This window comes from Balaenoptera ricei, chromosome 1, assembly GCF_028023285.1.
Source record: "Balaenoptera ricei isolate mBalRic1 chromosome 1, mBalRic1.hap2, whole genome shotgun sequence".
NCBI lineage: Eukaryota > Metazoa > Chordata > Mammalia > Artiodactyla > Balaenopteridae > Balaenoptera > Balaenoptera ricei.
The window spans coordinates 33,482,218-33,509,452 of record NC_082639.1 but is presented as its reverse complement, the minus strand read 5'-3'; the positions used below and the strand labels follow the sequence as shown (position 1 = coordinate 33,509,452).

Below are 27,235 nucleotides of genomic sequence, written 5' to 3'. Positions count from 1 at the left end.
TAATAAAATAAAATTTTAAAATAAAAAAAAATAATAAGGAAACACAAGCTTTAAATGATACATTAAACAAGATGGACTTAATTGATATTTATAGGACATTCCATCCAAAAACAACAGAATACACATTCTTCTCAAGTGCTCATGGAACATTCTCCAGGGTAGATCATATCTTGGGTCACAAATCAAGCCTTGGTAAATTTAAGAAAATTGAAATCGTATCAAGTATCTTTTCCGACCACAATGCTATGAGACTAGATATCAATTACAGGAAAAATATCTGTAAAAAATACAAACACATGGAGGCTAAACAATACACTACTTAATAACCAAGAGATCACTGAAGAAATCAAAGAGAAAATCAAAAAATACCTAGAAGCAAATGACAATGAAAACATGACGACCCAAAACCTATGGGGTGCAGCAAAAGCAGTTCTAAGAGGGAAGTTTATAGCAGTAAAATCCTACCTTAAGAAACAAGAAACATCTCAAATAAACAACCTAACCTTAAACCTAAAGCGATTAGAGAAAGAAGAACAACAAAACCCCAGAGTTAGCAGAAGGAAAGAAATCATAAAGAACAGATCAGAAATAAATGAAAAAGAAATGAAGGAAATGATAGCAAAGGTCAATAAAACTAAAAGCTGGTTCTTTGAGAAGATAAAATTGATAAACCATTAGCCAGACTCATCAAGAAAAAGAGGGAGAGGACTCAAATCAATGAAATTAGAAATGAAAAAGGAGAAGTTACAACAGACACCGCAGAAATACAAAGCATCCTAAGAGACTACTATAAGCAACTCTATGCCAATAAAATGGGCAACCTGGAAGAAATGGACAAATTCTTAGAAATGCACAACCTTCCAAGGCTGAACCAGGAAGAAATACAAAATATGAACAGACCAATAACAAGCACTGAAATTGAAACTGTGATTAAAAATCTTCCAACAAACAAAAGTCCAGGACCAGATGGCTTCACAGGCGAATTCTATCAAACATTTAGAGAAGAGCTAACACCTATGCTTCTCAAACTCTTCCAAAATATAGCAGAGAGAGGAACACTCCCAAACTCATTCTATGAGGCCACCATCACCCTGATACCAAAACCAGACAAAGATGTCACAGAGAAAGAACACTACAGGCCAACATCACTGATGAACATAGATGCAAAAATCCTCAACAAAATACTAGCAAACAGAATCCAACAGCACATTAAAAGGCTCATACACTATAATCAAGTGGGGTTTATCCCAGGAATGCAAGGATTCTTCAATATACACAAATCAATCAATGTGATACACCATATTAACGAATTGAAGGAGAAAAACCACATGATCATCTCAATAGATGCAGAGAAAGCTTTCGACAAAATTCAACACCCATTTATGATAAGAACCCTCCAGAAAGTAGGCATAGAGGGAACCTACCTCAACATAATAAAGGCCATATATGACAAACCCACAGCCAACATCGTCCTCAGTGGTGAAAAACTGAAACCATTTCCACTAAGATCAGGAACAAGACAAGGTTGCCCACTCTCACCACTATTATTCAACATAGTTTTGGAAGTTTAAGCCACAGCAGTCAGAGAAGTAAAAGAAATAAAAGGAATCCAAATCGGAAAAGAAGAGGTAAAGCTGTCACTGTTTGCAGATGACATGATACTACACATAGAGAATCCTACAGATGCTGCCAGAAAGCTACTAGAGCTAATCAATGAATTTGGTAAAGTAGCAGGATACAAAATTAATGCACAGAAATCTCTTGCATTCCTATACACTAAGGATGAAAAATCTGAAAGTGAAATTAAGAAAACACTCCCATTTCCCATTGCAACAGAAAGAATAAAATATCTGGGAATAAACCTACCTAAGGAGACAAAAGACCTGTTTGCAGAAAATTATAAGACACTGATGAAAGACATTAAAGGTGATACAAACAGATGGAGAGATATACCATGTTCTTGGATTGGAAGAATCAACATTGTGAAAATGACTCTACTACCCAAAGCAATCTACAGATTCAATGCAATCCCTATCAAACTACCACTGGCATTTTTCACAGAACTAGAACAAAAAATTTCACAATTTGTATGGAAACACGGAAGACCCCGAATATTGAAAGCAATCTTGAGAAAGAAAAACGGAGCTGGAGGAATCAGGCTCCCGGACTTCAGACTATACTACAAAGCTACAGTAATCAAGACAGTATGGTACTGGCACCAAAACAGAAATACAGATCAATGGAACAGGATAGAAAGCCCAGATATAAACCCACGCACATATGGTCACCTTATCTTTGATAAAGGAGGCAAGAATATACAGTGGAGGAAAGACAGCCTCTTCAATAAGTGGTGCTGGGAAAACTGGACAGCTACATGTAAAAGAATGAAATTAGAACACTCCCTAACACCATACACAAAAATAAACTCAAAATGGATTAAAGACCTAAATGTAAGGCCAGACACTATCAAACTCTTAGAGGAAAACATAGGCGGAACACTCTATGACATAAATCACAGCAAGATCCTCTTTGACCCACCTCCTAGAGAAATGGAAATAAAAACAAAAATAAACAAATGAGACCTAATGAAACTTCAAAGATTTTGCACAGCAATGGAAACCATAAACAAGACAAGAAGACAACCCATAGACTGGGTGGAAATATTAGCAAATGAAGCAACTGACAAAGGATTAATCTCCAAAATTTATAAGCAGCTCATGCAGCTCAATATCAAAAAAACAACCCAATCCAAAAATGGGCAGAAGACCTAAATAGACATTTCTCCAAAGAAGATATACAGATTGCCAACAAACACATGAAAGAATGCTCAACATCATTAATCATTAGAAAAATGCAAATCAAAGCTACAATGAGATATCATCTCACACCAGTCAGAATGGGCATCATCAAAAAATCTACAAACAATAAATGCTGGAGAGGGTGTGGAGAAAAGGGAACACTCTTGCACTGTTGGTGGGAATGTAAATTGATACAGCCACTATGGAGAACAGTATGGAGTTTCCTTAAACAACTAAAAATAGAACTACCATACAACCCAGCAATCCCACTGCTGGGCATATTCCCTGAGAAAACCATAATTCAAAATGAGTCATGTACCACAGTGTTTATTGCAGCTGTATTTACAATAGCCAGGACATGGAAGCAACGTAAGTGTCCATCGACAGATGAGTGGATAAAGAAGATGTGGCACATATATACAATGGAATATTACTCAGCCATAAAAAGAAACGAAATTGAGTTATTTGTAGTGAGGTGGGTGGACCTAGAGTCTGTCATACAGAGTGAAGTAAGTCAGAAAGAGAAAAACAAATACCGTATGCTAACACATATATATGGAATCTTAAAAAAAAAAAAGGTCATGAAGAACCTAGGGGCAAGACGGGAATAAAGACGCAGACCAACTAGAGAATGGACTTGAGGTTACGGGGAGGGGGAAGGGTAAGCTGGGACAAAGTGAGAGAGTGGCATGGACATATATACACTACCAAACGTAAAATAGATAGCTAGTGGGAAGCAGCCGCATAGCACAGGGAGATGAGCTCGGTGCTTTGTGACCATCTAGAGGGGTGGGATAGGGAGGGTGGGGGGGAGGGAGACACAAGAGGGAAGAGATATGGGGATATATGTATATGTATAACTGATTCAGTTTGTTGAAAAGTAGAAACTAACACACCATTGTAAAGCAATTATACTCCAATAAAGATGTTAAAAAAAAAAAAAAAGGACAAACCTTACTACCTAAAAAGCCATTCTTACAGAAAAAAAAGATCTGTAAACTGTTTGAGACGAAAGAGACTGATCATTCAACTTTTTTGTATACCTGTACCTAGAAAGGAAAGCAAATTGCTATTGTATGTTTAGATACATTTATATAAAGTCATGATATTTGAAAAAAAAAAAAAAAAAAGGAGAATCTGCCTGCCAGGGACTTCCCTGGTGGCGCAGTGGTTAAGAATCTGCCTGCCAATGCAGGGAACACGGGTTTTAGCCCTGGTCCGGGAAGATCCCACATGCCGCAGAGCAACTAAGCACATGCACCACAACTACTGAGCCTGCGCTCTAAAGCCGGCAAGCCACAACTACTGAAGCGCACGCACCTAGAGCCTGTGATCCACAACAAGAGAAGCCACCGCAATGAGAAGCCCACGCACCGCAACGAAGAGTAGCCCCTGCTTGCTGCAACTAGAGAAAGCCCATGTGCAGCAATGAAGACCCAACGCATCCAAAATAAAGAAAGAAAGGAAGGAAGGAGAGGAGGGAGGGGAGGAGAGAGAATCCGCCTTCCAGTGCAGGAGACATGGGTTCAAGTCCTGGTCCAGGAAGATCCCACATGCCGCAGAGCAACTAAGCTCGTGCGCCACAACTACTGAGCCTGCGCTCTAGAGCCCGCTCGCCGCAAGTAGAGAAAGCCCGCGCACAGCCAGAAAGACCCAACACAGCCAAAAATAAATAAATTTATTTTTTTTAAAAATCTGAATCAATGGAAAGGGAAAAAGGGAAGAAAATTCAGTTGATTGTTAAGGAGAAAAAAGAAGTTAAAGGTACAACTTGTAAAATCAAGTTAAATAGAAATGTAGGCAGTATGATAATTGTAATAAATTTAAATACATCAGTTATCACAAGAAATTAGCTTAAACTCATCAGTTTAGTCAGACATAGATTAGATTGTTTTTAAATCTAGCTACATGCTGTTTACAAGAGACACTGCTGAAATACAACAGAAAGGTGTTGAAAGTAAAAGAATATAAAATGTATACCATGCAAACCTTTATCAAAATAAAGCTGGTGTTAACTATACTGAAATTAGACAAAGAAGACTTTGGTGCTAAAAAGCATTAAAGAGGTTACTATCTAATGATAAAAAAATATAGTTCACCAAGAAGATAAAAGTTATAAATATACATGCTCCTCATAAACATAGCCTCAAAGTAGGTAAAGCAAAATTTGACAGAATTACATGGAAAAATTGGAAAATCCACAATCATTAGGAAATATTTTAATACACATCTCTCAATAATTGATAAATCAAACAGACAAGAAAAAATGGTATATCAATCAGCATAAGCTAATCAGAATTAAGTGTTGATCAATTTTTAAAAATCAGGTGCATTCCTATTTAACAGCAGCAAGTGGTTTGAAAATAAAATTTTTAAAGATACTCTTTAAGATAGCAACAGAATTACAATACGGCCAGAAAAAAAAAAAATTACAATATGGTTCGTAAAAAGCATGAGACATTTGTAGAGGAATGTTTAAACTTATACTGAAGAAGAAATTTACGTTAAAGAATACTTAACAGATGGAAAATACTATCATGTTCCTGGATGGAAAGGCTCAATATCATACATACAAAGGTTATTTCTTCCCAAATTATAAGTTCACTGGGATTCCAGTCAAAATACAAGTAGGGTTTTTCTGTGGAACTTGAAAAGCTGATCCTAAAATTCATATGAAAGGTCAAGGAGAAAGAATAGCCAAAACAATACTGAAGAATAACAAAGTAAGGAGACTTTTTCTGCCAGATATCCGTTTAATAAGACGTTATTGGTGCACGATCGGACAGTAAGACGAAGGGAAACAGAATAGAGTATACAACACTTTTTTGGAAACTTTATCTATGCAACTGCATTGCAGCTCAGCACCCAAGAACTAGCTACACTACTGGAGAGACTGTACAATGTTACAACTGCTTTGGAGGGCAATTTAACAATATTTAATAAAGTGGAAGATGTATATATCTATCCTATAACCCACCAATTCTACTCCTAGGTATACACCCTGAAGAAATCCTGCCACATGTGAACAAAGGAACAAGTGCAAGAATGGCCATTAAAACTCTTTTGAAATAGTAAACAATTCAAAACAACCTTAAATGTCTGTCAAAAGAGAGTGAATAAATTATGATATATACATGTAATGGAGTGCTATTAGCACTTAAAATAAACTAGAGCTAAATTTATCAACATGGATACATTTCAAAAACATAATGTTGAACAAAAAAAGCAAGTTGTAGAATGATATGTTCAGTATAATATTATTTATATAAAATTTAAAAGTATGCAAATGGTTTGTACATATACAGTAAAGTATAAAAACATGCATGGGGAAGGGCACAAAAGGGGATTCAGCCTTATCTGTTACCCTTTATTTCTTGAAAAAAAAAAGATCTGAAGCAAAGGTGTCAAAATATTAGGATTAACAAAGTAATACTTTAGTATACTTTGAAATTCATTTAAAAGAAAGACAAGCTCCATTATAAATCCTATACAGCAGTCACTTTTTAATCATCCAAATGAAATAGCAGTCTTTTGGCATACATAGCCTCTCTCTTTGCGTCTAGGTCTGTGTATTTCTGTCTCTCATTTAGGAACCACCATCGCCTTCTCACAACTTCTTCAAAATGGGAATGAAGCTGGAAGCTGTGGACAGGAAGAACCCTCATTTCATTTGCCCAGCCACTATTGGGGAGGTGCGGGGCTCAGAGGTGCTTGTCACTTTTGATGGGTGGCGAGGGGCCTTTGACTACTGGTGCCGCTTCGACTCCCGGGACATCTTCCCTGTGGGCTGGTGTTCCTTGACTGGAGACAACCTGCAGCCGCCTGGCACTAAAGGTAAAGGCTTTTAAAGTTGGGACCCAAGTTGGTAAGGGAGCCTACCTAGATCTCTCATGGTCAGCATACCTTCACCGATAAACCTCACTCATAGGCAAAGGAGGAGCAAGGGCCAGCAACTTAGGTAAAACCAATGTCTACTGAAGAGTAATAAGAAACAGTAAGAATTTAAATGTCACGTGAAGCTAGACATGGAGTTTGGCATAAAGTAAAAATTCCTTGCTCTAAATATCTTGGCTTATTTTCAGGCAGCTAGCTTCTCATCTCTCTTACTCTTATTACTAGCCTGTTTCAGAGTTTGAGTAGTATCATTCTTGAGGTGCACATTCTGGCTTTGTAGATGAGCTGGAGTAACATTGTATTATATGAAAATACTTAACAAACACTGTAGCATAATGGAAAAAGCGTGTGCTTTGAAGTAAGATAGACTTAGATTTGAGGTCCAGCTCTGCCTTTTGCCAGCTGTGTGGCTTTGGTCAGTTAGTTCACCTCTCTAAACCTCAGAATTCCTTGTCTGTAAAATACCTACTTCATAAAGTTACTGTGAAGAATAAATGAGATTACATGGGTAAAATGCTTGCATAATATCTGGCAAATACCAAATGCTAAACAAATGTTTTTATTGTATTACTGCTGCTATTATTATAGTTATTATATATTTATTATAATTACTATATAATATAATATGCTATATTATCATTATAATACTATTATTAAAATAACCACTACCTATGGGAGAGTATATATAAAGTACTAGAATAGTACCACAGAGTAGTTGAACAGTCAATGATATTTCTAATGATCATGATGTTGGAGATCATCCAGGATAGAATTTGAGGTAGCTCTTTTTTTTTTTTTTTAATTTTTAAATTTTTGGCTGCATTGGGTCTTCGTTGCTGAGCGCAGGCTTTCTCTAGTTGTGGCGAGCAGGGGCTATTCTTCGTTGTGGTACGTCGGCTTCTCATTGCAGTGGCTTCTCTTGTTGCAGAGCACGGGCTCTAGGCACGTGGGCTTCAGTGGTTGTGGCTCACGGGCTCAGTAGTTGTGGCTCGCAGGCTTTAGAGCGCAGGCTCAGTAGTTGTGGCTTGCGGGCTCTAGAGCGCAGGCTCAGTAGTTGTGGTGCACGGGCTTGGTTGCTCCACAGCATGTGGGATCTTCCCAGACCAGGGCTCGAATCCGTGTCCCCTGCATTGGCAGGTGGATTCTTAACCACTGCGCCACCAGGGAAGCCCAAGGTAGCCAAGGTAGCTCTTAATAAAGAAAATAAATAATAAGAATTTCATCCCCTCAAGTCTAAAAGTACTCATGAGAGTGAGGGAATGGAAAGTCACCCTTCCTATTGTCTTTGGGTTTCTTTTCTAAACCTCTATCAAATTCATTCATTCAATTAGCCCGATATTTATGCAGCACCCAATTGTGAGCCAAGCTGAGGATACAGCAGTTACAAGATAAAAAACATTCATCAAGTGCTCTCATGACACTTCCATTCTAGAGGGATGAGATAGTCAATAAACATTTAAATCAAGAAGTAAACAAGATGATTTCAGGTAGACAGTTTCTCGTAAGGAAATAAAGTATGATAAGAGTGTGACAGTGAAGGTGTGATTGTGAAGAGAGTTACTTGTTTAACAGCTTTATTGAATATAATTGAAGTAAAATAAATGGCACATATTTAAAGTATACAGTTTGAAAAGTTTTGACATATGTATATATCCATGAAACCATTACCATAATCAAGATAATGAACATATCCATCATCCCCAAAAGTTCCCTTGTTCCTCTTTGTGGAGGGGGAGCTTTTTTAGATACAATTTTTTTTTAGGAAAAATTGTCTGAAAGGGATATTTGAATTCAATGACAAGAAGAAGCCATCCAAGGAAAGAGAATTCCAAGCAGGCAGATGTGACAAACCTACAAGGGTGCTGAGACACGAATGAGTTTATTATGTTTCAAGGGCATAAAGAACACTGCTCTGACTACAGTGCACTGTGTGAGGGGCGAAGTGGCAAAATCATGTAGGACCTTGTAAGCCAGAGTGAGAATTTGGATTTTATTCTAAACATAGTGGGGAATCATTAGAGGGTACTATGTAAGGGAGTAACAAAATCTGATTTACTTTTTTAAAAAATCACTTGTACTTGTATCCAAGAATACAAAAGAAACTTATGACTCAACAATAAAAAAGATAAATAACGCAGCTGAAAAGATGGGCAGAGGACTTGAATATTTCTCCAAAGAAAATATACAAAAGGCCAATAAGGACTTGAAAAGATGCTCAGCATCTTTAGTCTTTAGGGAAATGCAAATCAAAGCCACGATGAGATACCACTTAACACCCATGGGTATGGATATAATCAAAAGACAGACAATAACAAGTGTTGGCGAGAATGTGGAGTAATTGGAACTCTCATACATTGCCGGTGAGATTGTAAAATGCTGCAGCCACTTTGAAAGCAGTTTGGAAGTTACTCAAAATGTTAAACATAGAGTTACCTGTGACCCAGCAAGTCCACTTGTGGGTGTATACCCAAGAGAATAGAAATCATATGCCCACACAAACATGTACCATGAACTCCATGGCAGCATTATTCATAACAGCCAAAAAGTTGAAATAGCCCAAGAGTTCATCTGATAAAAAGATAAATAAGATGTGTTATATCCATATGAAATATTTGGCAATAAAAAAGAATGAAGTACTGATATATGCTACAACATAGATGTACCTTAAAAACATTATGCTAAGTGAAAAAGCCCATCACAAAAGACCACACATCTGCAGTTATATGAAATGTCCAGAATAGGCAAAAACATAGAGACAAAATACATTAGTGGTTTCTAGGGGCTTGCGGGGGGAGAGGAAATGGAAAGTGACTGCTAATGGGTATGGGGTTTCTCTGGGGGATGATGAATATGTTCTAAAGTCAGATGAGGATGATGTTTGCACAACTCTGTGAATCTACTGAAAACACTGAATTGTGCACTTTAAAAGGGTGAATTTTATGGTATGTGAATTACATGTCAATAAAGCTGTTACGTAAAACATCACTTGCGCTGCTTCATGGAGAATGGGTTGTGCCATGGTGACTGCGGAGGAGGAAACGATAGGGTTGCTTGGATTAGGTTGGTGGCACTGAGTGGAGAGAACTTGAGATGGGGGCAGTGTGGGGGAGAGAAGACAGACTTCCTGCCTCAGGAAAGTGCTACTCCTCTGTATGCTTCCAGAAACAAGTGCCCTGGGGTCAGTGTGAGAAATCCATTGCCCTCCCTCTGCAGACTCTGTGAGATAATCTCTCTGTGGAAGTAGCAGGAAGAGAAGTGCCTTAAAAGTGATAATGGAGTCATTTTTGCTTTCTTGAGACTAAGACAGGATAAGCCTTGGTACTCCAGGCTATATTCAGTTAGTAGGTTGATTTTCTTGCTTTCTTGCTTAAAGAACTCTGCTATTTTGACTGGTAAATCTTCTAGGGCAATTGGGCAGTTCTCAAAAGCCAGAGGAGCTTCAGAATCTTTGTGTTCAGAAATTACTGGACACGTATTTTTTTCTGACTGCACACTATGCTGATAAGAAATATGGCACACCATGTGGCTGACGATTGCAGAGGTGTTTGCTGGCTCTTTCCTTCTCTTCAGTGTATCTCTGGAGACCTTAGATTTTTAACAGAAGGACCAGGCTTAGAAGTTAGGAGGTTCTTCCAGTTGGCATTTCCAGACCAGGTCCTTCGGCCATCATTCCAGCAGCTGGGTTGTTTCCTGCAACAACTCCCTCCTCCCACACCTCATACCCTCAGTAGAGCTTATAATGTAGCTTTCAGTAATAGAACTTGAGCCATCTCAGTGTCCTGGCTAAGAAGCAAGTGATACAACGTGGAAAAAATGTGATTACTCAATTCATTTCACAAAACAAGATGTTCTCTATGTGTAAGCCTGTTTTCTTTCTAATCATACTATCTCTTTCCTTTCTACCTTCTGGTCATTAGTGTGCAAATGTTAAAAAATTCAAGTATTATACGATTGTTTCTTGCCCACAGTAAGTAGGAAAAATTCCAATATTCATTTGATGTTCTTTTACACACATTATTTCTTTTTATCTTCTGCTAAATCTGAACTAGGTATTATTTTCAGATACATTTTATTTATGAGAAAAACAAAGTTCAAAAGATTAAGTGACTTGGTTCTATTGATAGCTGAGTCTAGAGGGAGAGGCCATGGAGATCTTTTGGTAGGGCCATCTGTCAGGGCCATCACTTTGAGCCATATTACCTTCACACATCTTCCTGTATACTCTCCCCATTCTCCTTTGGGCTCTCTTCAAAGCTTCATTTGAGACCCTGGGTTTTGGCGTCCAGACCCTGATATGAAATAGGAAAGAAGCAGTGTAGCATAACATCAGAGAATTGAACTGAAGCCTAGCCCCAGCTAGGGCACAAGCTTGTTTTATGTGTTTGAGCCAGTCATTCCTAAAGTGAGACTTGTTTTATGTCTTTGAGCACGTCATTCCTTGTCTTTGAGCAAGTCATCTAGTTTGAACTAGATGATCCTTGAGAGTCCTTCCACCCCTGTGTAGTGTACAGGTTCTTGACCTTGAAGATAGGTAACAGGTGACTCCTATGACTGTCTTCTACTTGATTCCAGATCCATCGGCTCACCTCCCACCTAACTCTGCACTCCACCCACACAGGACTCTGCCTCTCTAAGGGGACTCTGCATGATAGCTGTTTCTCCTTTGTTAAGCCAGTAGGAATCCTTTTTTAGGTCCTAAACTCCTGGGCCAAGCCACTTCTGATGAGCAGCAAACGCCAAGCTTGCAGCTAATCCAGGGTACTGGTTATAAAAGGCTGAAGGTTTTTTTTTTTAGCTGATCACTTTTTTTGTGTGTGACTTAAAATAAAACTAAAACAGAGGCAAGCTTTACTTTTTAAAATTATAAAACCAAATAAAGAGTTCAGTCTACTTGGCATGGCTATAATGTTAATTAGGCATTTAATAATCTACTAAACTCCCCTCTCCTTTGCTCTGATTTCAGGTGGGCAAGACAGTTTCAGATTATAGCTTAGCTTCCTATGTAATGAGATCCAAGCTATTTCATTTTTTTTTAAATATTTATTTTTTTGTTGGTTGTGCTGGGTCTTAGTTGGGGCACATGGGATCTTCCTTGCGGCATGCAAACTCTTAGTTGCAGCATGCACGTGGGATCTGGTTCCCCAACCAGGGATCGAACCCGGATCCCCTGCATTGGGAGCGTGGAGTCTTACCCACTGGACCACCAGAGAAGTCCCTGTATTTTTATTATGTGTTAATATATTATTATTCTGGATTATACATCAGTCTCTTGTGTCTTCATATAGTGTGAATTTGGTCTGGCTGCTCTCTATGCTGTTGCAAATATGGTGGTCCGGTAGAGGTGTGGCCCTTGAGCACACCTGTTGGAGTAAATGGTCAGCCAGGCTTCCTTTACCCCTTCGGTCTACCCTTTCTACCTGCAGCATCATACGAAGAGAAAAAATTCAAAATCTGACTTAGTGCTGTGGCTGAAATGCTGGAGAGTACTCTCTCTGAGCTGGAGAGTAAGAATTTGATACTTAAAAACAAAACTCAGAATATCTCTTCCATTTTTTTTTCTGTGAAACATTTTTAAAAGTGTGTCCCATACTTTATGGATGGATGGTCTCTTTCTGTTATAAAACTACATAAGAAACTATACTGTAATCACTTTGGAATTCTGGGTCAGAAAGAGGGTTGGTTAAATTGTAATCCTAAACTATGCAAGGAAAAACTAGATAGAGGCAAGAATAACACAACTAAGGCTGTCATGAGGTCAACTAATGGGCTGATTTTCTTCAGCCAGCCATCAGTTCATTCAAGTTCTAAATATAAAGTCATGACTAAGTGCTCGTCATTGGGTCGATTGATAGGAATTTTGCCTTTAGAGTTTATAGTTTTGTGAGCATATAGACCAATGGAGAATTATTACTTTGGAGTAATAAAGTACAGAAGGGCCCCTAACCTAGATTGCAGGATTAAAAGTTGAAGGTCAGGGAAGGCTTTCAAATGAAGTGACATCTAAGCTGAAACCTGAAGGATGGGGAGGTAGAGAAAAGAGTTGTAGCTAGCAGTGGGAAAGATGAGTGGAAGCCCAAGATTTTTTAAAAAGTGTGATTGAAGACCTCAAAAATGTTTAAATGACTAGATTGTAGGGTGTAAGGAGAGGAGCAGAAAGAAATAAAGCTGGAAAGGAAGGCACAGGAAATATACAGCTTCCCTTATAGACCATTTTAAGGATCTGAGTCTTTTCCTTAAGAGCAGTAAGAGCCATTGAATGGGATTTAATCAGTAGAGTTACAGGTCAGATTTGTGTTTCAGAAGAACGATTCTGATAGCAATAAAAGGCTGGGTGGCTTCCAGAAGCTGGAGTCAGAGATGTCAGTTAATAAGCCGTTATAATATTATATTTCAGGTGAGAGAGAATTGAGGCAGAGACATTGTGGTGAAAAGATAAGATGGGGGCATGGAGTATTCTTTGAATAAAGAAGCTAAAATGTGAGTTCTTAAAGTTTATTTTAACACCTATCACAACTATTTTATTTATTTAACAAAGTTACCCCTGCAACCTGTAAAATCATACTAGTTTTTCAGTATAAGGATTAATGAGGGAGCTAAAATTCTTCTTCCTACCATGTCTAGAAAGTTAGGATTCACTTCTGTTTGGAGTCCTCGTTAAGTGGAACTAATTTATTAACTTCATCTTTATATCCCCAGCACTTGGCACATAGGTAGTTATTCAATAATATTTGTTGAATAAAATAGATCATGCTATATTTTCTGATTCCATTTCTGTTCATCATCATCTAAAGCCATTATTCACTCAGGTACAAAAGTGAGAGTGCTACTACGATTTTAACAGCAGACTAAAATTTATTTAAACTAATGTTTCTGTTTTTTAAATCTTGGAAACCTTGTGGCCAAAAATAAGAGTGGCAGAGGGCTCTCATCACCGGAAAGGTATATCTTCGAACCCATATTCACTCACGTCTCTGTCACAAAACACACGTACACCTGGACTACCCCCTGCTCTTCCACCCAACTTCTTTCTCTACTAAGCCACAGCAAGCAGGAGAATGTCCTCTCTGCAGGAAGCTTCTGGCGGCCAGTATACCCCTCTCCTCTCCTGAGAAGCTGTGTTCACTAACCATGTCAAAAAAGGCGGGGGGGGGTGTTGGTTAATAAGTGAAACAAATTCTTTGGTGCCCTTAATGAGGACAGCCACTTGGCTATTTGGCAATTTTTCCTTTTACCCTCTCAGACATACTAGTTCCAGGCCTTGCCTTTATTTAATATACCATTCCCTCCCTACACACACACACACACACACACACACACACACACACACACACACACACTCCCTCTCTCTCTCTCTCTCTCTCTCTCTCTCTGTCATTATTCTAGCTTTGGCCTTGTATTCTAACCACATTTAGAAACTCTGGCCTTTATTCATCCATCTACCCAACAATTGTAGAGCAGCCCCATATTAGCAGTGCTAGGCTCAGTGGAGATTTTAGAGAAGTACCTACTTCCCAGGTTGATTGAGTGACTGAAATGAGAAAATGGGTGTGCAAATGCGTAGAACCATATAGCACAGAGTAGATGCCCCCTTTCTGTTAGTTATATCTGAATTTAGATGTCTAGACATCCCAAGAAAAGGGAACTGCACAGAGAGACACTTAAGTGCTCTATTTTGGTCAGGAAAAATATTTGTGAGATGAGGTTTGTATGGTGAACTAGTACTCCCATGACTGCTTTTCTCTTGATTGTATGCTGATGGTACATAGATGGAAATGGGAATATGAAGAAATGAAATGAGTGGCACTACATTATGAAGCAGGCGATCTGGGTTCTCTCACTGATTCTAATTATATCTGCTTAAGGGACAGTAAAACCCCATGTCTCTCTTCCAGCTTCCTTAAGCTGCCCCTTGGCTCTGCCCAGTTCTCTCTCCTGCCTTCACCAACCACAGATGCCTGAGAGTGGTAGCAATTTTCTGGCACGTATAATGAAACAACTGGCATCTCTCAAACTCCTGGAAATAGTGCGATGTGACGTAGGCAGTTCATAAATTTGACCACACCTGCTGTTTTCTTGGGAACACTTAGACCCATGTAGTTTTCTTTGGCAAGCTTTTATTAACACCTACTGTGTGCCAGCATCAATATATATCAACTTGCAAAATTCCCTATTTTAAATAAGTGTAGGTGGTTCTTAATAAAGTCATATTGGAAACCAGTAATGTAAACTCCTTGTGTTGCATTTTTCCCCTTAATTCGCTAGATGATTTTTTGAGGAGATACTACAGTTATAAATAAGAATTTCTGAATCTCAATTATGACTTACTAGGAGACAAACAAAAAGTAAACATTCATGTGTATCAGGAAGATGAGGGAAACTGGGCAAACTCTTAAACAGAGCAGAGAAGAACAGAAGGTTATGGGGGTGATATGGCAAGAAGGCAGGAGCTTAACTGTAAGCTTTTTAGATAGATAGTCTTATGCTAAGGAAGGCTGGAATGTGTTCATTTGACTGTATGGCTGACCGGCAGGTGCTTCATCACAATGTGCTTTTCTGCCACCTCTCCAGGTGGCCTAGACTTGACCAGACACATTAGCAGACCATCTTCTGAGAATGTGTAGCCCTCCACTTGCTGAAATTGTTCCTGAATCCTCTTACCTGTTGCCCCAGACACTCCTTTGAGTTTCAGTAATATGAGGTTTTTGAAGATGACTCTGCTCCTATCGTGCATGATTTTCTTATCCTTCTGTTTTTCCCACTCTCTACAGATTTATCAGCCTGAGAAGTCCCCAGGAAAACATGAAATGTCTTTACAGTTGCAGAGGTCCTCTATCCATTGCTGTGGGAATAAGATTCAGGAGGGAAAGAAGGAGCTAGATATGGGGAACTGAATGTGTTAACTCAGCTAGATAGGAGCAGGAGGCAACCCATGCTTTATTACGTGAACTGGAATTTAGAGCAGTGGAGTTTCAGCCTGGGCATCAGCCCAACTGGCAGTACATAGCTGAACCCAGCCAAGTTGAGCAAAGCTAATAAGGAACACATCCTCTAAATTACTATGCCAAGACCAAGGATACACTGCTGTGAATGAAAACAAGATCCCAGTCCAGGAAACTGATAAACCAAATGGATTTCCCCCTGTTCTTTTTTTCTTTTCCATTGTTCATGTTCTATGTCATGTAGACACACACACACACAAGCTGGACTTACATTTTATGAATCAGTTTCCAACTCCATATGCTGTGTTGTTGCTGCAGAGAGGAAAGATCTGATAATGAATTCTTTGGGGGCAGTTAAGACTCCTAAGTAAGGATTACTGGAGACATAGAAGTCCTCAGTTCCCTGATGCCCTTCATTATTATAACTAGGCATGTTTAGTTCTTTATCTTTTCCTTTATTTGGGGTTACGCTCTTGTTTATTGGTTTCAGAGTAACATAGTGGAAAGAGCATGGACTTTGGAGACTGAAAAATCTAGATTCAAATCCTAGCTTTAGCTGTGTGTCCTTTTGCTAGTCTTTTAACCTCTATGAGTTCAGTTTCTCCATCCTTAAAATAACCAAATATAATGGTTGTCTCAGGAAGAGATGAGGCACTTATGTGATTGAGTTGCAAACTGAAGTAGCCACGTTTTTCATGGAACATCATCTTTACTTCAAAGAACAACTGACTTGAATATTTGGCAGACACTCTCTCCAAAATTAAGTGAGACAGTCACTTCAAGAAAGACAACCTGGAACTTCCCTGGTGGTCTAATGGTTGAGAATCCGTCTTGCAATTCAGGGACGCTGGTTCGATCGCTGGTCGGGGAACTAATCCCACATGCCATGGGGCAACTAAGCCCACACGCCACAACTACTGAGCTCGCGCACCTAAGCTAGAGAGCCCACGCGCTCTGGAGCCCGTGCGCCACAACTAGGGAGAGGCCCGAGCACTGCAACAAAGAGCCTGCATGCCGCAACTAAGACCCGACACAGCCAAAAAATAAATAAATAAATATATATATATAAATAAATAAAAGACAACATATAAGCATTTGCTGTAAAGGATAAATTTAAACTTACAAGTGAATATTAGAATTTTGGGAAACTTGTATCCACCAATATGAGCTTAACATCTTCCCAATATGTAAAGAATTCAGAGTCATTCTTTACCATGTTCTCTCCCATCTAGAAGTGACTTTGGTTAAGATTCAGCTAGTTGCCTTAGTGTTAAATATGAGATGTCAGGAAAGTAAAAAGGCATAGAATCCTAGAATCTCAGGGTTAGAGGAAACCTCAGAAGTCCTCAAATTCAACCTCCCACCTAATTCCTTGAGAGCATCCCCTGTAAATACTCATCTATCCCTTACTTGAATTCTTCCAGAGACAGGGAGACTATGTACCCTCCCAAAGGAGCATATTCCTTCCATTTACGATAGCTCAAATGGCTAAAAGTGTTCTTTTTTTTTATTTTGAGGTGAAATCTGCTTTCCCCCAGTATCTATCTGTTGGCTCTAATTTTATTTCTTGTTTCACTTGAAACCTTTTCAGAGGACTCTTGATACTCTTGTTCCTCCAGGTCTTTTTTCTTAAGGTATTTCTGAGATTGGACAGTTTCTAAGGCCCTCATCATCTTGGACTCTCTTCTTGATCCGCTTTGGCTGACAGTGTTGTTCCTAGAGCGAGCTCCACACGTCGGGAATGGTCCAGCTAGCGCAGAATAGAGTGGCACTCTCGCTTCCCTTAAAAGGGAACTATACTGTGACCTAACTTGTTAAAGATAAGGGATTGCATTTTTTTTTATTTTTATATTCTCAAATGGTCACAGTAGATGTTTAATGTTACCCCTTATCTAGTCTCTGCACAAATTGAACCAAACTTCAGGACATAATGGCCATGTTAGGTAAGGGGATTTTCTAGTAAATCTTTTTTTTTTTTTTTTTGTACTGAGGGGTAAGGTGGTAATTCAGAAGATTTAGAAAGTGCTTTTACAATTATCTTTTATGACAGTACCCAAGTTGTGATAAACCAAGTATTTTCCTCAGTAAAAGTTTTCATCAGCTAGGAGGATGCCTCTCCTTTCTCCATGATAATTTTTCTTCATTCAAATCAGTAAGGGGCTTCCCTGGCGGTCCAGAGGCTGGGACTCCACGCTTCCACTGCAGGGGCCATGGGTTCAGTCCTGGTCGGGGAACTAAGATCCTGCATGCCATGCAGCGCAGCCAAAACATTAAATTAAATTAAATTAAACTCAGTTTTTAAAAGATCAGTAAGAATCATATAGTATCTGCTCTGTAGAAACATGGAAGCCTGCCTTAGAGCTGAATTTACTCATGTACACGTGGTCAATATTCATAGTATACTGTAGAGCCAGAATTATTTGGAACTTTCCATGGAAAAGAATGTAGGTCACACCTACTGTATAGCACAGGGAACTGTACTCAGTATTCTTTAATAACCTAAACGGGGAAAGAATCTGAAAAAGAATGGATATGAGTATGTATGGCTGAATTGCTTTGCTGTACACCTGAAACTAACGCAGCATTGTAAATCAACTATACTCCAATATAAAATTAAAAAATTTTTAAAGATTGGATTTAAATCATAACCTCAATTCTAAATTTTCTACAAAGAAAAGGAATATAGGTCACAAAAATATATAACCTTTTTTGTATCTGCTATTTAGTACTATGTTAAACTAATTACTTTTTATAATGTTTTTTAGAAGGATGTTTAGTGAGCACCATCTTAATAAGAAAGGAAGTTAGGGACTTCCCTGGTGGTCCAGTGGTTAAGAATCTGTCTTCCAATGCATGGGATGCGGGTTCGATCCCTGGTCAGGGAACTAATATCCCACGTGCTGAGGGGCAACTAAGTCCACGCGCTGCAACTGCAGAGCCCACGCGCTCTGGAGCCCGCGCAGCACAGCTAGAGAGAAGCCCACGCGCTGCAGCGAAGAGCCGGCGCACTGCAAGGAGAGATCCAGCGTACGGCAACTAAGACCAAACACAGACAAAAATAAATAAATAAATATTTTTGAAAAAAAGAGAAAGGAAACCCATACACGGTCTCAAATATAGCAGACACTTTGATACATTATCTTAGTAAATCTCACAAACCCACTGTGGGGTTTATAGTATTTACCTTTGTTTTACATATGAAGAGACTGAGGCTCAGGAAGTTTCCCAGGAGGAATAAGAACTAAAATTTGTTGAGTCCCTAGGTTATATCAGACGCAGTGCTTATCACATCCATATCCTCAAACTTTATCTCAGTTAAACCTCACAATAACTCATAGCTCAGAGAGGCTGAGTGATTTGCAAGGATTTGAACCTAATGGTTTCTGAGTTCAAAATCTTTTTCTTTCTATTACACCACACTTCACTTCTCTATGCCTCAAAGGAGGTTTAGAGATAACCAGTAGGTAAGTAAGTCTGAGATAATTGTGAATAAGATTGAGTGAATTAATGAATGTTAAGGTACTTTGAGAATTGCAAAGTGTGATTCTCAGGTGAAGGGTTTCTGTCAGTGATTTTGGAAAAGCATAGTGAAATCTACCAGAAACTCCAGGGTGCTTTACCCCAGCAACTGGGGATTTGGATGAGTTTGAATTGTGTGTTGGGAGTAGAATGAGAAAGATCAAGAGTGGGAAATAGATCCTTTAGAGCACCAATAACTAGTTACTGTACATCTGGACAAGAAAAGTCAGTTTTCTAGGCTAGTCACTGCCAGCTGTTCAGTCATAGAAAATGAAATACAATAGTTCTCACAGGAGAAGTCACTCATAATTGAGTGGAACCACCTGTATATATAGTTGTTCAATCAACTGTGCCAGTTGAGGTATTCCTAGGAAATTTAACCTTCATGGAAATAAAAGGGATTGGAAAAGTCATCTAAGGGCACTGGTAGGACCCCTCCCCCGTATGCCCCCTCCCCAAGGATAGTTGGAGTACCTGCAAGTTTCTCTGTCCTTTCTTCCTGCTGCTGGTATAGCGACTGGTAGTCTGGCTCTCTGCTTTATACGGGCCTGGAAGCCTATTTGGATGGGGGCTTGTGGTGCCTGTCTGGTCACTTGTGCTTTTTAGTGACAATGTATCACCACACCTTTTTTTTTTTCTTTTTTCTCATATTTGTTTATGTGTGTTTTTGTTTTCAAAATTATGTTAACATATCTCAAATAAAATAACATTCTCATCTTGACTAACTTGGCGGAAGCTAATCCCCAACCCCGTCAAAACAAATAAAAACTGTTAATTTTATTTTCCACATTAACATTGAGGATTAATTGGATTTTTTTTTAATCTTTCCCAGTAATATCTGTTGGCCTGCACCTGGCTTTCAGTGAAATCTATGATGCTAAAAATTGAGAATTTCAAAAATACTTACTGAGTTTCTAATGTGTGTTGGCCAGTATGCTAGGTACAGCAGGGAGTATAATTTTATTAGAGGAGATGAGATATAGATAAACAAAATATAAAGTAGAAACAGTTGCTCATTTGACTTTCTTCTACATCCTGCTTATTTTTTAGAACCATAGAATTCTCATAAAACTTTCAAAATGGAAGGACCTTTTTAGAGATTTGCTAGCTGTGTGACTTTGAACAAGTTATTTAACCTCTCTTAGCCTTAGTTTCTTCATCTGTACGTTGGAGGCAATAATAGTTCCTACACACATGGTTGTTGTAAGGAGTTGAATGAGTTTGTATATTAGAACAACAGCTAGCACATACTAAGCTCTCAAGAAATGTGCATCATTTTATAGTCTAAAGCTGTTATTTTATAAATAAAGACATTGAGACCCAGGAAGAGTAAGTCACTTCATCAAGTTTTATTTGGGTTAGCTATCAGATATGTTGTTTGTGTGATGATAAGTAAGGTGAACTTTTCATTGGCAGTATTTAAAAGTTTAAGTTTTTGTGTATTATAAAAACAGGTGCTTATAAAATTCTTGTCAAAAATAGAATGAAATATTTAAGAGTTACCCAGAAGTAAAGTTCAAAATAATACCATACAACTTGAATAGGTGAAAAAGAGGGAAGACTGGGGAAGGCTTCTTGGGATTTGTGTCATTTGCTGAAGGATGCCTAGAATTGTTAGCCTACTAGAGTTGCAATAGAAAAGGGCATTCCAGGTGGACTAACATGTACAAGGCACAAGCTGAGAAAAAAAAAAGATTCTGAGAATTGAAACACAGGGCGTATGGTGGAAAACTAAAATCAGATGACGAAAGTTAATAAGCAGGGCCTGTTCAGAGGGACTTTACCCAGAAAGTTAGAAGAGACCATTGAAGGGTTTTAACCAAAGGAGTGACCTGATCGTATTTGTGTTTTAGACAGATCTTTATGACCTGTTAGGTAAGGGATAGAGATAATGATGGGTGGGGGTAAATTAGAGGCAAGGAGACCAGTTAGTTGGCCATTTCAGTGGTCAAGGCAAGAGATGATGAGGATCTGACTTAAGGTAGTGGCAGGTGGGGCTGGAGTGAAAGAAATGAATTTGAGACATTCAGAGGACAATTCTCTGGGAAAAGGCATTTTCTTTTTTGAGCTACAGTCCTTTATGCTTTTAGTGTTAGAGAATCTTAGAACTGCAAGCAGACTAAAATGCTGGGGAGATGCTAAGGAAACCATGGATTTGATGTCAAACTAGAATAAACTAAATGGAATAAATGCAGAGTTGGAGATAGACTGTATTATCAGCAGAATATGCCATATCTAAGCATAGGCAGGTATAAAAACCAGGAAACGAAATCTGAAATCAGTCAACAAAGTTGCAAATCAAGAAGACCAGTTGTCCAGATGAATTTGTGATGAAAGATACAGTTTCTCCCAACCTTAACGGCACAGTACCCTGAGCCAGATTCTGGCAGGCTAACTTGATTTCTAGATCAAGCACCTTTTATTTCAAGGACTGAAATAACTACTGCACATCCATTATTTTAATTAATATATACTTACCTTTTGTATACTTAGACATATTGCATGTTGCCAATTTTGGAGCAGAATTGAAGGTTCTCAGAGTGATTAAAAACTAGCAAGTGAAGAAATAGGCATTTCTTTTTTTTAAATGTTACTCAAATTTTTCTTTAATAAAGAAAAATCAAAGGAATTATTTAACAAATATGATCAAATGACAAAGATGATTTGTTTAGGAATCCTAAGGGTAACAGAGATGTATGTTAAGAGAGTACCACCATAAAAATATATATATATATATATTCTATGACTAGAAAATGTTTCAAGAGAAAACTATTAATTCTAATTCAGTAAGAAAAGTTTCATATTTCTTTTATCACAGAGACTGTAAACTAGTTTAAAAGGTTAGAAATTGCTACTCATGTGTGGAACCCCTATGGCAGCTGGTCCCAGATACTGCCCACATTACCCCCTGTGAAATAGAAAGCATCAGAGTAGTTTCATACTAATTATTAGCATGAGAGGGATGAGCAAAATGTGGGGAAGGGGAGGCAGGACACTGACCTGTCCACACTCTTTAGCGACTCAAGTGGGCTCACTTTGGTCTTAGGACAGGATTCCCATTGGCTGTATCTTCTACTAGAACAGTGATTCAGGGTCTACAACAAACAGGCTCAGAAACATCTTTCTGCCTTAGGTACCCCTTGGCACTTTCCTCTTTCCCTTTCTCTTTCTAACCCTCCCCAATCTATTCTGCACTTCTACCTCCCACAGAGCAGCAGAAAGGGGAAAAGGCTCTAATGTTTGTTGGTCACTATGTGGCCAGCGCCATAGTGGTCCCACCATATTGTTATTTCGTATGATCTTGACAGTAACACATTAGGTAAGTACTATTATCTGTTTTACAAATGAAGAAACTACACTGCAAAGAAATGAAGTTAACTTCCTCAGACTCACACATCATGTTCAAATGTCCATGGTTCCAGCTCTAGCTTAGCCATTAACTTCCTGAAAGATCATAAGCAAGTATTTTTTCCCTATAATCTTTAGTTTCTCCATCTTTCCAAAAAAGGAGATTAAACTAGATGATGATATGTTAGCTCCCTTCCAGCTCTTAATATATTAAGATTCTGTTTGGGGCAAATTATCCAGTTAGTTACTGGAAAAGGCATAAGAGGTTAGTGTCTATTTGTTCATAAAATTGCTATTGTTACTGGACCTAGTCAGTTAATCTGAATTTCCCACCTTCCTCGTTTCCTTTGCCATTGTTAGCAATTTGTATATTTTATTCTGATTTTCATTCTTTACAAATAATTCTTTGAAATACAGTTTAATTACACTATATGTTAAATTTTATATTGTTTTACACTTAACATTATATCATCTGCCCTGTTCCACAGTCTTTATGGCCATCATTTTTTTTTTTTTTTTATGGCCATCATTTTTAGTGATTACATAATTTGGTTGAATGGATACACAGTTGTTTGCCTAATTATTCCCTTAGTTTGATAGTCCAAAATTCTCTTACAATAATGCTATGATAAACATATTTAAGCATTTTTCAATTCTGAGGAACATATCCTTAAGATAGGTTCCCAGAAATACAAGTCAAAGAAATTGAATACTTCTAAGGATCTTGGCTGCACAGAGCCAAATCTGCTCATTTTTAAAATACACATTTGTGTGTTCAACCAAGAACCTTCTGCTTAAAACCAACCAGAAAACAGCATCAGAATGACTTTTTTTTTCTTCCAGCATGTATTTGGATAGGAAACCCAGAGCCAAGGAGCTAAGAGATCATCATTTTTATATACCAATTACAGTGTTCCTACAATAGAAGTTGTTGCAAACCAGAAAAAAGTAGGTTAAATATTTTGCCAATTTTCTACCATTCCACATGTGTGCTGTCTTTTGGAAATAGGCTTTACTCAGAGTTGACTACGGGACTTGAAGTATTCCCTGGGGAAGGGAATGCACATAGTACGTCCAAGGCCTGTGCCAGAAACTTTGGGGACTATGTGGAATGTAGATTAGCCTGTTCTTGGCGTTTTTAACCCTGCTAGGGAATTTAGACATGAACCACTGAAAAAGCAATCTAAGCAAACCAAAATCCTAGAATCAAATGCCAGATTATGGGTTACATTCATTCACTCAATTAAGATTTACTGAGCACCTACCATGTATAAAGGAAAATTCTAGGAGGTGGAGATAACAGCATTGCCGTTAGGAATTTATATGCTAGTTGGGAGAGACAGAAAATAATCAAGTAAGCAGTGATAATTTCTCTGTGGAAAAAGAGGGAAATGGAAAGTGCCAGGGGTTGGGGTGTGGGAGGCAGGGGGTAAGTGGAGGTATTATTTTATACAGAGTGATCAGGAAAAGTGCCGCTGAAAGGTACCATGGTACCATATGGGTATCTGGGAAAAAGAAGTTCTTTCCTGGCAAAGGGAGATGCAAGTTTAAGTGCACAAAACCAATAGAGTGTTTAGTGCAGCAGTTCTCCAACTGTGATCCTTGGATCACATCCCCAAGACGCTTTCACAGGATCTGAGGTCAAACTATTTTCATAGTAATACTGATTCTATTTGTCTTTTTCCCTGGGTTTTTGTTTACATTGATGGTATAAAAGCAATGGTGTGTAAAACTGCTGGCAACTTGGTACAAATCAAAGCAATGACACTAAACTGTAGTAACAGTAATATCTTTCACTGGCATACATTGCAGGGGGAAAAAAGAAGCCAGGTTCACTTAAGTTGTCCTTGATAAAGCAGCAAAATTTCTTTATATCATATTCCAACCTTTGAGGAGACTCAAAGGTTGGAATTTGATCAGTTTAATCAAGTTTGATTCATTTTGTCAAATTTCAATCTTTTTAATATTCTATGTGAGGAAGTGAGAAGTATGGATAAAACAGTTCTGCTGCATACTGAAGTACTGTGGTTGCCTTGAGAAAAAGCACTTGTATAATTGACCTGTCAGCCACTTTTTAACTGAACACCATTTTCACTTGAAAGAATGACTAACAGACAAACTGGTTATTCAGATTTGGTATTTGGCAGACATTTTCTCAAAAATTAATTAAGTGAGCCTGTCACTTCAAGGACAACTACTAATAGCATTTGCAGACAATGCTAAAATTCAAATGAAAATTAGAATTTTTGAAAACTTGTGTCTGCCACCATGATCTCAACATCTTGCTAGCACTTATACAGACTCTTCTGATGGGATTATGATGATAGCAACTATTGTGAATTTTTGATATTGCATACTGAAATGTGTCAACATTGGAAAATCTGCATAACTCAGTGAAACAATATTTTCCAAATGACCAATGCGTGATGTTACAAAATCATGTGTGGATAAAAGATCCATTCAAAGTGTGAGATTGACCAATGGATTTTAACATTAACAGAATATGAAAAGTTCATTGTATGGCTTCAGATTCTATGTTTTAACTAACATTTAGGAAACTGGTTGAGTTTTAGTATAGTATTAGAGGGGGATATCCACAATTACCTGATAATTTTATTTGAATACTCCTCCCTTTTCCAACTACATATCTCCATTAATCCGGATTTTCTTTGTATACTTCATATATTTCAACCAAAATGATATATAGTGGTGATCAAATGCAGAAGCAGAGAATCCAACTGTCTTCTATTAGGTCAGATATTAAAGAGTTTTCCAAAAATATAAAACAATACCATTCTTCTCACTGAATTTTTTTCCTTCGGAAAATACAGTGATTTTCATAAATGTATGTTGTATTAACATGTTTTTGTTCATTTAAAATTAAAATTTCTTTAATTTGTCAGTAATTTCTAATAGGATAAATAGTGATAGATACAACATACATAAACAAAAACTCTTTGCGACCCTCAATAAATGTTAAGAGTGTAAAGTAGTCCTAACACCAGAAAGTTTGAGAATCACTAGCTTAGTATACACAGCAAGAAGGATAGTATTATTAAAATAATCAAGGGAGAGTGGTAGGGAATTAGGTCAGAGGAATAATGAGGAATCAGATCTTATAGGGTTCAGTAGGTCTGCATAAGGATTTAACTCTGAGTAAGATGGGAAGCTGTTGGAGGCTTTGAGCACAGGAATGATATCTGAGGCATGTTTTAAAAGGCTCACTCTGGTAGCTATGTTGAAATTAGACTAGAGGAGCGGGGACAGCCATTTAGGAGGCTATTGCAATAACCCAAGTTAAAGATGATGGTGACTTAGATAAGGAAGTAGGAGAGGGAATGGTGAGAAATGGTCTGATTCTGGATGTATTTTGAAGTTACAGGTGATGGGATTTACTGCTGATAGGACATGGAATATTAGAAAAAGATAGGAGTCAAGGATGACTCCAAGGTTTTTAGCCTGAGTCATTTGAGAGGATGGAATGAGGTAGAAAAGACTTAGAGGAACAAGTCTGAAGGCAAGAGGTGGGAGAATCAGGAGTTTGGTTGTAGACATACTATGCTTGGAATGCCTAATAGATTTTCAAGTCAGAAATGTTATTAAAATAAGAGTCTGGAAATTTCTAAACTAGTGGTATAAATGTGGAAGTTAATTATAGATAGAATTTAAAGCCACAAGGCTAGAGGAGGTCATATGAGGTTGTGTTTTGTTTTGTTTTGTTTTTTAATGGGGTTGTGTTCTGAGTGTGGTCCCCAGACCAGCAGCATTGGCATCACCTGGGGCCTTGTTAGAACAGCAAATTCCCAACCTACTGAATCAGAAACTCAGAGGCTGGGACCCAGCAATCTGTGTTTTAACAAGCCCTGCAGGTAATTCTGATGCAGACTAAAGTTTAAGAACCACTGATTTAAGGAGTATGAGTATGGATAGAGAAGAAACTCTCCAACAACTGTCCTGGAACATTCCCAACATTTACAGGTTGGTGAAATAGTTTGAATCTCCCTTTTTCTGTAGTAAGAACCTTGGCTCCACCAACATCAGTCCTATACTGCTCATAAAACAGTTTCAGAATTGCTACACACATACCACTGTGAAGAAAAAAAAAAAACCTACTAAGAAGAGCTCAAGATTTGTTGGCGTTTTCCTCCCTAGTCAAATACCTTTTTCTTTTTTCCCTCAGTGTGATTATGTTTTTTATTTAAAATACAGTTGGGTTGATTTATTCTGTTTACATTCAGTTTTAGGTTTAGTTTTTTCCCCATCTTTGTTAATTTACTTTTATTCTTTGAAATATACAAAATTAACTTGCTTTCAAGAGTCAAAACTATACAAAAAGGCTTACTGAGAGCATCGTCCTCCCTTCCCTTTCCTTCCACCCTGTTCCTTCCACCACCACTACCCTTTGTAAGTACTTAATCACTTTCATTGTTTTCTGGTTTATCCCTCCAGTGTTTCATAAAGTAAGCAGATACAAGTGTGTTTTCCTACCCTTCTTTCCTTACACGAAAGGTAGCACACTTTATTCTCTTTTGCACTTTGCTTGCTTTTTTTTTTTTTTTTTTTAATTTTTATTTATTTATTTATTTATTTATTTATGGCTGTGTTGGGTCCTCCTTTCTGTGCGAGGGCTTTCTCTAGTTGCGGCAAGTGGGGGCCGCTCTTCATCGCGGTGCGCAGGCCTCTCATTATCGCGGCCTCTCTTGTTGCGGAGCACAGGCTCCAGACGCGCAGGCTCAG

General features: G+C 38.2%; 1 protein-coding gene across 14 annotated transcripts in view; it reads left to right on the top strand.

Annotated features, from left to right (window-relative positions):
* SCMH1 (Scm polycomb group protein homolog 1) overlaps positions 1–27,235 on the top strand; it is a 198,052-nt gene that overhangs the window by 109,202 nt on the left and 61,615 nt on the right. For 13 of the 14 annotated variants that reach the window (XM_059919957.1, XM_059919943.1, XM_059919938.1 and 10 more), the window contains one exon: positions 6,389–6,632. In XM_059919957.1, the coding sequence (XP_059775940.1) occupies positions 6,389–6,632 (244 nt within the window). Of the gene's footprint in view, positions 1–6,361; positions 6,633–27,235 lie in introns of all 14 variants that reach the window. The other variant, XM_059919964.1, reaches the window with a different exon arrangement.